The sequence below is a fragment of the Heptranchias perlo genome, chromosome 3 (genome assembly GCF_035084215.1).
Source record: "Heptranchias perlo isolate sHepPer1 chromosome 3, sHepPer1.hap1, whole genome shotgun sequence".
NCBI lineage: Eukaryota > Metazoa > Chordata > Chondrichthyes > Hexanchiformes > Hexanchidae > Heptranchias > Heptranchias perlo.
Window position 1 is genome coordinate 32,701,164 of NC_090327.1, and position 13,524 is coordinate 32,714,687.

Below are 13,524 nucleotides of genomic sequence, written 5' to 3' on the forward strand. Positions count from 1 at the left end.
TTTACCTAAAAAACAACAGTCACTGCACTTCAAAAAGTAATTCATTGTGTGTAAACTGATTTGAGATATTTCGAATGAAAGGTCCTCTAAAATTGTATGGAAATATTATTTATTACTTCAGCAGAGAGCTTGACAATTATGAATAATTTTGAATAGACTCAGTTTTCAAAAGTCCATCGGTTTCTTAAATAAACGTAGAATAAATATAATATTTCTGAGACAAGGATGTGGTGAGATTAACTATTCCCAACAATATACTGAAATATTTGTCTTGCAAAATCCTGGTCATTGCATACCTAATTTGCGCCGCTCCTCCTTATCTTTCAGTACTGTGATTAGCGAGGGACCCTCGGGCATCGTCACATGAAGCTGCTGAAGGGCCTTTTCTTGTTCACTTTCATCGTCGTCAGGACCCACTGAAAAAAAAACAGGCAGAAAGATTCTTTTTATTCTGTCCTTTTCCCCTTCAAATTCTCCCTACATCATGTACTTTCCAGAGATTTCCCGAAGCACCAAGAGCTTACATGTCTCTGACTGTTCCTGACTGTCCACTTAGGCTGAACCAAGTGGCACGCAACCTCAGCGTGCTGTTTGAGACTTAGCCAAGCTTTCAGCCCTACATCCAGTTCGTCACCAAGACTACCTTCTTCCACCTCTGGAAATTTCCCACTTAAACCCCTACCATTGCTCAAACAATCATGGCTAACTAACAGAAAACAAAGAGTCAGGATAAAAGGGTCATTTTCAAAATGGCAATCTGTAACTAGTGGGGTGCCGCAGGGATCAGTGCTGGGGCCTCAACTATTTACAATATATATCAATGACTTGGATAAAGGAACAGAGTGTCTTGTGGCCAAATTTGCTGATGATACAAAGATAGTTGGAAAAGCAAGTTGCGATGAGGACATAAAGTGTCTGCAAAGGGATATTGACAGGTTAAATGAATGGGCAAAAATTTGACAGATGGAATATAATGTGGGAAAATGTGAAGTCATCCACTTTGGGAGGAAAAATAAAAAAGCAAAATATTATTTGAATAGAGAAATACTACAAAATGCTGCAGTACAGAGGGATCTGGGTGTCCTCATATATTAAACACAAAAAGTCAACATACAGGTGCAGCAGGTAATCCGGAAGGCAAACGGAATATTGGCCTTTATTTCTAGGGGGATGGAGTATAAAAGCAGGGAAATCATGCTACAACTGTACAGGGTGCTGGTGAGACCACACCTGGAGTACTGCATACAGTTCTGGTGCCCTTATTTAAGGAAAGACATATTTGCATTGGAGGGTACGGAAGGATTGTCTTATGAGGAAACATTGAACAGGTTGGGTCCATACTCATTGGAGTTTAGAAGAATGAGAGGAGATCTTATTGAAATATACAAGATTCTGAGGGAACTTGATAAGGTAGATGCTGAGAGGATGTTACCCCTCATGGGGGAATCTAAAACTAGGGGACAGAGTCTCAGAATAAGGGGTCGCCCGTTTAAGACGGAAATGAGGAGGAATTTCTTCTCCCAGAGGGTCGTGAGTCTTTGGAATTCTTTACCCCAAAAAGCTGTGGAGGCTGAGTCATTGAATACATTCAAGGCTGAGTTAGACAAATTTTTGATCAGCAAGGGAGTCAAAGGATATGGGGAAAGGGCAGGAAAGTGGAGTTGAGGTAAAAATCAGATCAACCGTGATCTCACTAAATGGCACAGCAGGCTCGAGGGGCCGAAAGGCCTACCCCTGCTCCTATCTCTTATGCTCTTATTATGGTTATCATCTTGCCTTTATCACCTCGAGGATTGATTTCTCCAATTGTCTCCATGACAGCCTTTCATCCCCTTCCCAAGCTTCAGCTAATCCAGAAGTTTTCTGCCAAAGTCCTCTCCTGCACAAATTACATAGAAGTTACAGCACAGAAACAGGCCATTCAGCCCAACTGGTCTGTGCCGATGTTTATGCTCCACACGAGCCTCCTCCCACCCCTACTTCATCTAACCCTATCTGCATATCCTTCTATTCTTTTCTCCCTTATGTACTTTCCTAGTTTCCCCTTAAAAGGCATCTATGCTATTTGGCTTAACTACTCCATGTGGTAGCAAGCACATTCTAACCACTCTTTGGGTAAAGAATTCCTTATTGGATTTATTAGTGACCTTATATTTATGACCCCCAGTTTTTGATTCCCCCAAAAGTGGAAACATCTTCTCTACATCTACCCATTCATAATTTTAAAGGCCTCTATTAGGTGACCCCTCAGCCTTCTCTTTTCTAGAGAAAAGAGCCCCAGCCTGTTCAATCTTTCCTGATAATTTCTAACCTCTCAGATCTCGTATCATCTTTATAAATCTTTTTTGCACCTTCTCCAGTGCCTCTACATCCTTTTTGTAATATGGAGACCACAACTGTACATGGTACTCCAAAGTGTGGTCTAACCAAGGTTCTATACAAGTTTCTGCTTTTCAATTCTATTCCTTGAGAAATGATCAGCGTTTTGTTTGCGTTATGGACTTGTTAACTTGCGTTGCTACTTTTAATGATTTGTGAATGTGAAAGCTCCATACTATCATTACATCCTTCTTCACCAAGTTCCACTGTCTCCTATACCCCAGTAAATCGATTTTAACAATTTGTCCTTGTTAAAGCCCCAAAAGGCCTCAGCCAACTTATTTGGGTGATCTTCTCCAGTCCATACGTTCCAGTGCACATCTGGCATTCATTGGACTCTGCATCACTGCCCATTCCCCACTCCACCAGGTCAATCTTTCAACCATCATGGCTTTGTCTCTGGAATTCCCTTCTGAAACACACTTTACTTTGCTACCACACTCTCCCTGCTTTGAAAGGACTCTTTAAAGCCACGCTCATTAACCATACCTATAACTTCCCCCTTATTATGTTTCTGCACTTCCCACTTGGTGTCCACCTTGCCCCTTTGTAAAGTGCCATGAGATAGTCTTTCATGTGAGGAATGCTACATAAATGCAAGTTGCTGTTCTTAAAGGGACTTGTTCCCAGGGCTCCGCCAGTGCACCCCACCACTGGGTTCTAAATTTTTGAAATGTCACAGCTAAGAATTTTGACCATTTCTCTCTTCTTCCTTCCCCAACCACCCAAACTATAATAGTTACCCACCATGCCAAGGACAAATCTAATTTTAAGAATCAATTTCTAACTTGCATGGTGCTTATGACTAGGTTAATAAACTAGTTACTTATCAATATTTGAGGCACACACCTGGGAGATCCACATAAAGTACACTGCACCGTAGCTCCTGGAGGCAGTAACAGGTTTGGAATTCGGTCAAATATTGTTAGCACACGATCAGCAAAAGCAATTATATTTCCTTATTTATTGGAAAATTATGTATTTTTTTTATTCGTTCATGGGATGTGGGCATCGCAGGCAAGGCTAGCATTTATTGCCCATTCCTAATTTCCCTTGAGGTGGTGGTGGTGAGCCGCTTCTTGAACCGCTGCAGTCCGTGTGGTGAGAGTTCTCCCACAGTGCTGTTAGGAAGGGAGTTCCAGGATTTTGACCCAATGACGATGAAGGTTCGGCGATATATTTCCAAGTCGGGATAGTGTGTGACTTGGAGGGGAACATGCAGGTGGTGTTGTTCCCCTGTGCCTGCTGCCCTTGTTCTAGGTGGCAGAGGTCACGGGTTTGGGAGGTGCCGTCGAAGAAGGCTTGGCGAGTTGCTGCAGTGCATCCTGTGGATGGTACACACTGCAGACACTGTGCGCCAGTGAAGGGAGTGAATGTTTACGGTGGTGGATGGGATGCCAATCATGCAAGCTGCTTTGTCCTGGATGGTGTAGAGCTTCTTGAGTGTTGTTGGAGCTGTATCCATCCAGGCAAGTGGAGAGTAGGAACATAGGAACAGGAGTAGGCCATTCAGCCCCTCGTGCCTGCTCCGCCATTTGATAAGATCATGGCTGATCTGTGATCTAACTCCATATACCTGCCTTTGGCCCATATCCCTTAATACCTTTGGTTGCCAAAAAGCTATCCATCTCAGATTTAAATTCCATCACACTGCTGACTTGTGCCTTGTAGATGGTAGAAAGGCTTTGGGGAGTCAGGAGGTGAGTCACTTGCCACAGAATACCCAGCCTCTGACCTCCTCTTGTAGCCACAGTATTTATATGGCCGGTCCAGTTAAGTTTCTGGTCAATGGTGACCCCCAGGATGTTGATGGTGCGTGATTCGGCGATGGTAATGCCGTTGAATGTCAAGGGGAGGTGGTTAGACTCTCTCTTGTTGGAGATGGTCATTGCCAGGCACTTGTCTGGCGCCAATGTTAATTGCCACTCATCAGCCCAAGCTTGGATGTTGTCCAGGTCTTGCTGCATGTGGGCACCGACTGCTTCATTATCTGAGGGGCTGCGAATGGAACTGAATACTGTGCAATCATGAGCGAACATCCCCATTTCTGACCTGATGATGGAGGGAAGTCATTGATGAAGCAGCTGAAGATGGTTGGGCCTAGGACACTGCCCTGAGGAACTCCTGCAGCAATGTCCTGAGGCTGAGATGATTGGTCTCCAACAACCACTACCATCTTCCTTTCTGCTAGGTATGACTTCAGCCACTGGAGAGGTTTCCCCCTGATTCCCATTGACCGCAATTTTACTTGGGCTCCTTGGTGTCACACTCGGTCAAATGCTGCCTTGATGTCAAGGGCAGTCACTCCCCCCTCACCTCTGGAATTCAGCTCTTTTGTCCATGTTTGGACCAAGGCTGTAATGAGGTCTGGAGCAGAGTGGTCCTGGCGGAACCCAAACTGAGCATCGGTGAGCAGGTTATATTGGTGAGTAAGTGCCGCTTGATAGCACTGTCGATGGCAACTTCCATCACTTTGCTGATGATGGAGAGTAGACTGATGGGGCAATAATTGGCTGGATTGGATTTGTCCTGCTTTTTGTGGACAGGACATACCTGGGCAATTTTCCACATTGTTGGGTAGATGCCAGTGTTGTATCTGTGCTGGAACAATTTGGCTAGAGGCGCAGCTAGTTCTGGAGCATAAGCACTACAGCCGGGATGTTGTCAGGGACTATAGACTTTGCTGTATCCAGTGCACTCAGCCATTTCTTGATATCACGTGGAGTGAATCGAATTGGCTGAAGACTGGCTTCTGTGATGGTGGGGATATCGGGAGGAGGCTGAGATGGATCATCCACTCGGCACTTCTGACTGAAGATGGTTGCAAACACTTCAGCCTTGTCTTTTACACTCACGTGCTGGACTCCGCCATCATTGAGGATGGGGATGTTTACACAGCCTCCTCCCCCCGTTAGTTGTTTAATTGTCCACCACCATTCATGACTGGATGTGGCAGGACTGCAGAGCTTTGATCTGATCCGTTGGTTGTGGAATCGCTTAGTTCTAGTCTATAGCATGTTGCTTCCGATGTTTAGCATGCATGTAGTCCTAAGTTGTAGCTTCACCAGGTTGGCACCTCATTTTTAAGTATGCCTGGTGCTGCTCCTGGCATGCTCTTCTACACTCCTCATTCTGCTCAGACGAGGAGGAACGCGATGGACACCTACAGACGCTGAAAGACGCCCTCGTAAGAACGGGATATGACGCCCGACTTGTCGATCGACAGTTCCGACAGGCCACAGCGAAGAATTGCATAGACCTCCTCAGAAGACAAACACGGGACACAACCAACAGAGTACCCTTCATCGTCCAGTACTTCTCCGGAGCGGAGAAACTATGCCATGTTCTCCGCAGCCTTCAACATGTCATCGATGGCGACGAACACCTCGCTAAGGCCATCCCCACGCCTCCACTACTCGCCTTCAAACAGCCACCCAACCTCAAACAGTCCATCGTTCGCAGCAAATTACCCAGCTTTCAGGAGAACAGCGTCCACGACACCACACAACCCTGCCACGGAAACCTCTGCAAGACATGCCAGATCATCGACACAGATACCACCATCACACGAGAGGACACCACCCACCAGGTACACAGTTCATACTCCTGTGACTCGGCCAACGTTGTCTACCTCATACGTTGCAGGAAAGGATGCCCCGGAGCATGGTACATTGGCGCGACCATGCAGACACTGCGACAACGGATGAACGGACACCGCGCAACAATCGCCAGACAGGAGGGTTCCCTCCCAGTCGGGGAACACTTTAGCAGTCAAGGACATTCAGCCACCGATCTTCGGGTAAGCATTCTCCAAGGCGGCCTTCGAGACGTACGACAACGCAAAATCGTTGAGCAGAAATTGATAGTCAAGTTCCGCACCCATGAGGACGGCCTCAACCGGGATCTTGGGTTCATGTCACACTACACGTAACCCCACCAGCAGGAAAAAAAAGTTATCTGTTTTTAATACAACTGGACATTCTCTCTCTCTCTCTGCCTTTCGGGTCTCTTTCTCTCTTTGTCCGTGCAATCTGACCCATTGTGTATTCAGTATACTGGGACGTACTGTTTTCCGTGGCTAACCTGTATGAACACCAACGACACCTTTGATGTGATCGTGTCCCAGCCTAATATAAGATATGCGATTTGAGAACCTCTCATTCGCTCACTCACATGACGAAGGAGATAATCTACAAAAGCTTGTGATTTTCAAATAAAACTGTTGGACTATAACCTGGTGTTGTAAGATTGCTTGCACTCCTCATTGAACCAGGGTTGATCCCCTGGCTTGTTGGTAACGGTAGAATGAGGAATATGCCGGGCCATGAGGTTACAGATTGTGCTGGAATACAATTCTGCTGCGGCTGATGGCCCACAGCGCCTCATGGATGCCCAGTTTTGAGCTGCTAGATCTGTTCTGAATCTATCCCATTTAGCAAAGTGATAGTGCCACACAACACATTGGATGGTGTCCTCAGTGCGAAGACGGGACTTCGACTCCACGAGGACTGTGCGGTGGTCTCTCCTACCAATACTGTCATGGACAGATGCATTTGCGACAGGTAGATTGGTGAGGACGAGGTCAAGTAAGTTTTTCCCTCGTGTTGGTTCGCTCACCACCTGCCGCAGGCCCAGTCTGGCAGCTATGTCCTTCAGGACTCGGCCAGCTCCGTCAGTAGTGGTACTAGCTTTTGGTGATGAACATTGAAGTCCCCCACCCAGAGTACATTCTGTGCCCTTGCTACCCTCAGTGCTTCCTCCAAGTGGTGCTCAACATGGAGGAGGGCTGATTCATTAGCCGAGGGAGGGTGGTAGGTGGTAATCAGCAGGAGGTTTCCTTGCCCACGTTTGACCTGATGTCATGAGATTTCATGGGGTCCAGAGTCAATGTTGAGGACTCCCAGGGCCACTCCCTCCTGGCTGTATATCACTGTACCGCCACCTCTGGTCGGTCTGTCCTGCCGGTGGGCTATGACATACCCAGGGATGGTGACGGAGGAGTCTGGGACATTGGCTGAAAGGTATGATTCTGTGAGTATGGCAATGTCAGGCTGTTGCTTGACTAGTTTGTGGGACAACTCTCCCAATTTTGACACAAGTCCCCAGATGTTAGTGAGGAGGACTTTGCAGTGTCGACTGGGCTTGGTTTGCCTTTGTCGTGTCCGGTGCCTAGTGGTCCGATGCCGGGTGGTCCGTCCGGTTTTATTCTTATTATGGCTTTTTTTTAAAAAGCGAGACTGTACAACTGAGTGGCTTGCTAGGCCATTTCAGAGGGCAATTAAGAATCAACCACATTGCTGTGGGTCTGGAGTCACATATAGGCCAGGCCGGGTAAGGTAGGCAGGTTTCCTTCCCTTAAGGACATTAGTGAACCAGGCGGGCTTTTACAACAATCCAGTAGTTTCATGGCCACCATTACTGATACTAGTTTTTTTTTAAATTCCAGATTTTATTTAATTAATTGAATTTAAATTCCCCAGCTGCCGTAGCGGGATTTGAACTCATGACTCCAGATTTTTAGTCCAAGCCTCTGGATTACTAGTCCAGTAATATAATCACTATGCTACCATACCCATTATATTGACAATAATATTATCTGAAAGCCAGGGGCCTGACAAGTTTTGTTTGATTGGCTGTTTTGCCCTGCTCCTACCTGGTTCATGACTCAAATATCTCCTAGCTTGCTTTACGCTGTAGATGCCCAGTGACCTTAACCTCACTCCAATCCTGCCACATCTGCACCAAGTGAGCATGGAATGTGGGTAAAACTATATTTATAATATTCGAAATCTTACGTTTCTACGCTCTTCCTATCAACTTTTATAATGGAACCAACTGGTGTAAACTTGTAATTATACCACCCCCCAATGGAGACACTGCACATAGGCAGTTTCCATTATAAATGTGGACATTGGAATTTATAATTCCAATCATCCCCTGCCGTTTAACCCCACTTGACCTGATGATTATACTTTATCTTGAGTTCCTGTATGCAATGCCAATGGAGATTGACTAGTATTAAAATTTTTCCCTTAATGTCATCAAACATTACAAGTGCACATAACTGAACAACTGCATTTGATTTTGTCACAATACTTACTCATATGGTCGCAGAGTGCAACTGCTGCAAAATAGTGAGAGACTGCTTTAAAATACTCAGATTTGACCTGAACCATGGTTGTCCAAGAGAATGGAACGTAGTCTTTCACTGGCGGCTGCGTCATTGTCTGATAGACCAAGGAGTACACGTCTGCCACCTACACAGCATTAAAATAATGATTCAGGTCAGCAAAATCAACTCTATGTTACTGGAATTACAGTGATTGCACCAATCATTCTACTTCTATCAAGTGGTAGCATGTGGTCCTTGCCTGTGGGTTTCCCCAAAATGTGCACATGGTGAGGAATTGTAATGTCAGTGGAAGCTGTCAAATGCTAAGCAAAGGCCAAACATCAGCAAATCTCCCCGACCTGCTCTCAGCTGTTCTCAAGTGTTTTCTGGCAACGTGTCACACAGAGTAATACTGCCAAGTTCACTTAACTCAGCCAAGGTACTACAACTAGCCTCAGCAACCTTGTGCTAAGAAGGAGAGGTGAGGTGGGGAGTGGGGGGGGGGGGGGGGGGGGGGAGGGAGGGTAAGAGAAATTAAAAAAAAATCAGCCAAGGTTTCCACTCCTGATCGCTATGCTACTGGAAAGCATAGTGGATGTCCAGTAAAAGCAAGATTTGATCTGAAGGTTTTCAAATAGCCTGTCCACGCTCACAGGTGTTCCTGGTGGCCTGTTTGCTTTGGGATTGCCACTCGCCGTGTGAGACCTGCACATTGGGAGCTGGGAGCTGGCAGCTGGCAGCACCAACATAGCAAAAAAACATTGGCCCAGAAATTGCTTCTAAAATAAAGGTGAGCTCAACAGCGCTCACCATTATTTGTGGAGAAATCGAAGAGCAAGTTCCAGCTTCTGCACATGCAAAGTTAAACGCAGAAATTCGGAACTTGCTTTTCCTGGTTCGCTGGCGATATGACAGACTCGCATTAAACTGACCTCGTCAGCTGCAATCAGCGTAAACTTGCTCTCTTGCCCAGCTAGAAACTACGTAATATCACCACAAAACAGGTACGCTCAAAAATATAATTTCTAAACATAAGATTTAACGACGTGGTAAGTCTTAATGACTGCTAAACAACCTTTCTGGCACTGAAAATTAAATTTTAAAAATGTGGAGTCTCGTTAATTGTGATTTTAAGAGTTAGACATTTTTTTTTAAAAAAAATTTGAATTTTTTTTACTTTTTGTTTCTATCTTTTAATTCGATATTTCTTAAACTATTTCACTGTCTCTAGCTGTTTTACAAGGTTTTACATTTTTTACCTTTCACTTCCTAGTTTTGCCTCACTGACTCTTCACTGTTCGTCAAAAAAGCTGCAATCTGATTGGTCGGGGGAGAGGGCGATCCTCTCGTCGCTTGCATGATCCGAGCTCCGCTGGAGTTAACGTTGGACTCTTTTCAGCTTTGAATTAGAGGAACTTCACGCAGTAAAGACCGCGGTAAGTATGTGGGTGAGAATAAACCCATGGAGCGGCAAGCGCCGTTCATTCGCTGCTCAGAGCAATTTCTGGGCCAATATAAAAGTTCATGTACATCACTAAGCAGATCACCTAGAAAATACATGTATTTAACAAGTACCTTTTTAAAGAGAATTCTGATCTTATTGACACCATTTGAAAAGAGATACCTTTGGAGTCCCATGCTTGGATCAGGTATATACAATCTCCACCACTCATAACACCAACGCGCCCACTAACACGATTTGCCCGCTATACGCAGTAAAACTAAAAAATGAAGTAACCAACATATTCTTAAAAAACAGTAGGTCTCCACCTAGCAACTGCCTCTCCTAATTGTTAGCAGTTGCATTCAGAATCTCATCACTAAGGTAATTGCACTTTAATGAGGTATGAACAGCTGACTGAACTACTTGAAAATCCGATTTTACCTGAAATCAGTAGAGCCTCTTAAACCAGTAATTACAGGGTAAGGAATTATTGAACTGCCTGAAAAAGTTGGCGCACTTAATACGTTATTGTATTTGTATTTGACTCCCAAAGTAACTGAAAATGGTTAGCGCCATTTGCCCAATATATGCGTGGATGGTGTAAGTGGTGGGAATGTAACTTCATGACCATTAGTTTACATCTCTTACCCTTGCGGCTTCCTGTGCACTCTGTAGCTGTATCAAGAACTCATCTTTAACTCCCGCCACCATCACATTTTCAAAGACGCATTCCTGTACCTGTGCGATCATCAGCTGCACCAGCATGTTGAGGGACGGCGTGCTCATGTCAAGGCTTGGTGCATTGGAGAAGTTTTCTTTCAAGTAGTTCAAAGCACCTAGTGAGGATGGACATGACATATGTGCACTATAAATACAGAACACAGCAAAATCCATGTGTAACATAAGCAATGTTTAGAATACATGATACGTGGTCCTTGGAGGACAAAAAAAAATAAACCTGGAGCAAGAACTCTACTTGCCAAAAAAAACAGCCATGGACAACTAAAGAGGTAAGGGACAGTATAAGACATAAGGAAAGGGCATACAAAAAGGCAAAAAATGGCACAGATCCTGGTGAATGGGAAAGATACAAAGATCAACAAAGGGTCACAAAACAGATAGTAAGCTACAAAAAGAGAGTATGAAAAGAAACTTGCAAGGGATATCAAAACCAATAAAAAGAAATGTTATAGTTATATTAGGAAAAAGAGGGTGGTCAGGAGCAGTAATGGCCCCTAAAAAACTGAAAGTGGGGATATTGTCATAGACAATGGGGAAATGGTGGACATGTTGAACGATTACTTTGTGTCAGTATTTGCAGTAGAAAGAGGAGAGCATGCCGGAAATCCCAAGAGAACTAATATTGAATCGGGGACAGGGACTCAATAAAATTAACATAAGTAAAACAACAGTAATGAAGAAAATAATAGCACTAAAGAGTGACAAATCCCCAGGACCAGATGGTTTCCATCCCAGGGTTTTAAAGGAAGTAGGTGAGCACATTGCAGATGCCCTAACTTTAATCTTTCAAAGTGCTCTAGATTCAGGAACTGTCCCTCTAGATTGGAAAATTGCACGTCACTCCGCTTTTTAAGAAAGGAGTGAGGGAAACCAGGGAATTATAGACCAGTTAGCCTAACATCTGTTGTGGGGAAAATGCTGGAGTCTATAATTAAGGATAGGGTGACTGAACACCTCAAAAATTTTCAGTTAATCAGAGAGCCAGCATGGATTTGTGAAAGGTAGGTCATGCCTGACAAACCTGATTGAATTTTTTGAAGAGGTGACTAAAGTAGTGGACAGGGGAATGTCAATGGATGTTATTTATATGGACTTCCAGAAGGCATTTGATAAAGTCCCACATAAGAGACTGTTAGCTAAGATAGAAGCCCACGGAATAGAGGGAAAAGTATGGACTTGGTTAGGAAGTTGGCAGAGCAAAAGGCGACAGAGAGTAGGGATAATGGGTAGGTACGCACATTGGCAGGATGTGACTAATGGAGTCCCGCAGGGATCTGTCTTGGGGCCTCAATTATTCACAATATTTATTAACGACTTAGGTGAAGGCATAGAAAGACTCATATCTAAGTTTGCCGATGACACAAAGATCGGTGGCATTGTAAGCAGTGTAGATGAAAATATAAAATTACAAAGAGATATTGATAAATTAGGTGAATGGGCAAAACTGTGGCAAATGGAATTCAATGTAGACAAATGTGAGGTCATCCACTTTGGATCAAAAAAGGATAGAACAGGGTACTTTCTAAATGGTAAAAAGTTAAAAACAGTGGATGTCCAAAGGGACTTAGGGGTTCAGGTACATAGATCATTGAAGTGTCATGAACAGGTGCAGAAAATAATCAATAAGGCTAATGGAATGCTGGCCCTTATATCCAGAGGACTAGAGTACAAGGGGGCAGAAGTTATGCTGCAGCTATACAAAACCCTGGTTAGACCGCACCTGGAGTACTGTGAGCAGTTCTGGACACTGCACCTTCAGAAGGACATATTGGCCTTGGAGGGAGTGCAGCGTAGGTTTACTAGATAGCTGGACTTCAAGGGTTAAGTTACGAGGAGAGATTACACAAATTGGGGTTGTATTCTCTCGAGTTTAGAAGGTTAAGGGGTGATCTGATCGAAGTTTATAAGGTATTAAGGGGAACAGATAGGGTGGATAGAGAGAAACTATTTCTGCTGGTTGGGGATTCTAGGAGTAGGGGGCACAGTCTAAAAATTAGAGCCAGACCTTTCAGGAGTGAGATTAGAAAACATTTCTACACACAAAGGGTTGTAGAAGTTTGGAACTCTCTTCCGCAAACGGCAATTGATGCTAGCTCAATTGCTAATTTTAAATCTGAGATAGATAACTTTTTGCCAACCAAAGGTATTAAGGGATATGGGCCAAAGGCAGGTATACGGAGTTGGATCACAGATCAGCCATGATCTTATCAAATGGCGGAGCAGGCTTGAGGGGCTGAATGGCCTACTCCTGTTCCTATGTTCATTAATACAATGCTAGTCATGTTCTCAGCATGTCCCAAAATGCGTCACATCCAATGAATTACTTTTTAAGTGTCATCACTGTTATATAGGCAAATGAGGTAGCCAATTTGCTCAAGGTCCAACAAATAACAAATGAGATGAATAACCGGTTAAACTTTATTTTCCTTGGTGTTGTTGGTTGAAAAAGGAATATTGTTCAGATCACCAGGAGAACTCCCCAGTCTTAACCATAGAACCATAGATGTTCCTTTTTCAATCAACACCAAGGAAAGTAAAGTTTAACCAGTTATTCATCTCATTTGTTATTTATGGGACCTTGTGAGCAAATTGGCTACCTCATTTGCGTACATAATAGTGATGACACACATATTTTTAAGCACAGAAGGAGGCTATTTGGCCCATCAAGCATATGCCAACTATTTGCTAACTCTCCATAGCCTTCCTCTGCGTCAAGTGTTTATCCACTTGTCCCTTAAAAGATGCAATGGTCTCTGTCAAAGCATGACATGCTCCAAAAACTCTTTGCGGAAAGAGTAGTTAAGCAACTGGAAATTATGCCTTTGATCCCCACAGGTAACCAAGTGAT

General features: G+C 44.2%; 1 protein-coding gene across 2 annotated transcripts in view; it reads right to left on the reverse strand.

Moving 5' to 3' along the window:
* Nucleotides 1-13,524, reverse strand: part of rhpn1 (rhophilin, Rho GTPase binding protein 1) — a 129,323-nt gene that overhangs the window by 27,713 nt on the left and 88,086 nt on the right. For both annotated transcript variants that reach the window (XM_067978756.1, XM_067978755.1), the window contains 3 exons: nucleotides 10,584-10,771; nucleotides 8,480-8,636; nucleotides 297-416 (listed from right to left, as the gene is read on the reverse strand). In XM_067978756.1, coding sequence (XP_067834857.1) covers nucleotides 297-416; nucleotides 8,480-8,636; nucleotides 10,584-10,771 — 465 coding nt within the window. The remainder of the gene's footprint in view (nucleotides 1-296; nucleotides 417-8,479; nucleotides 8,637-10,583; nucleotides 10,772-13,524) is intronic.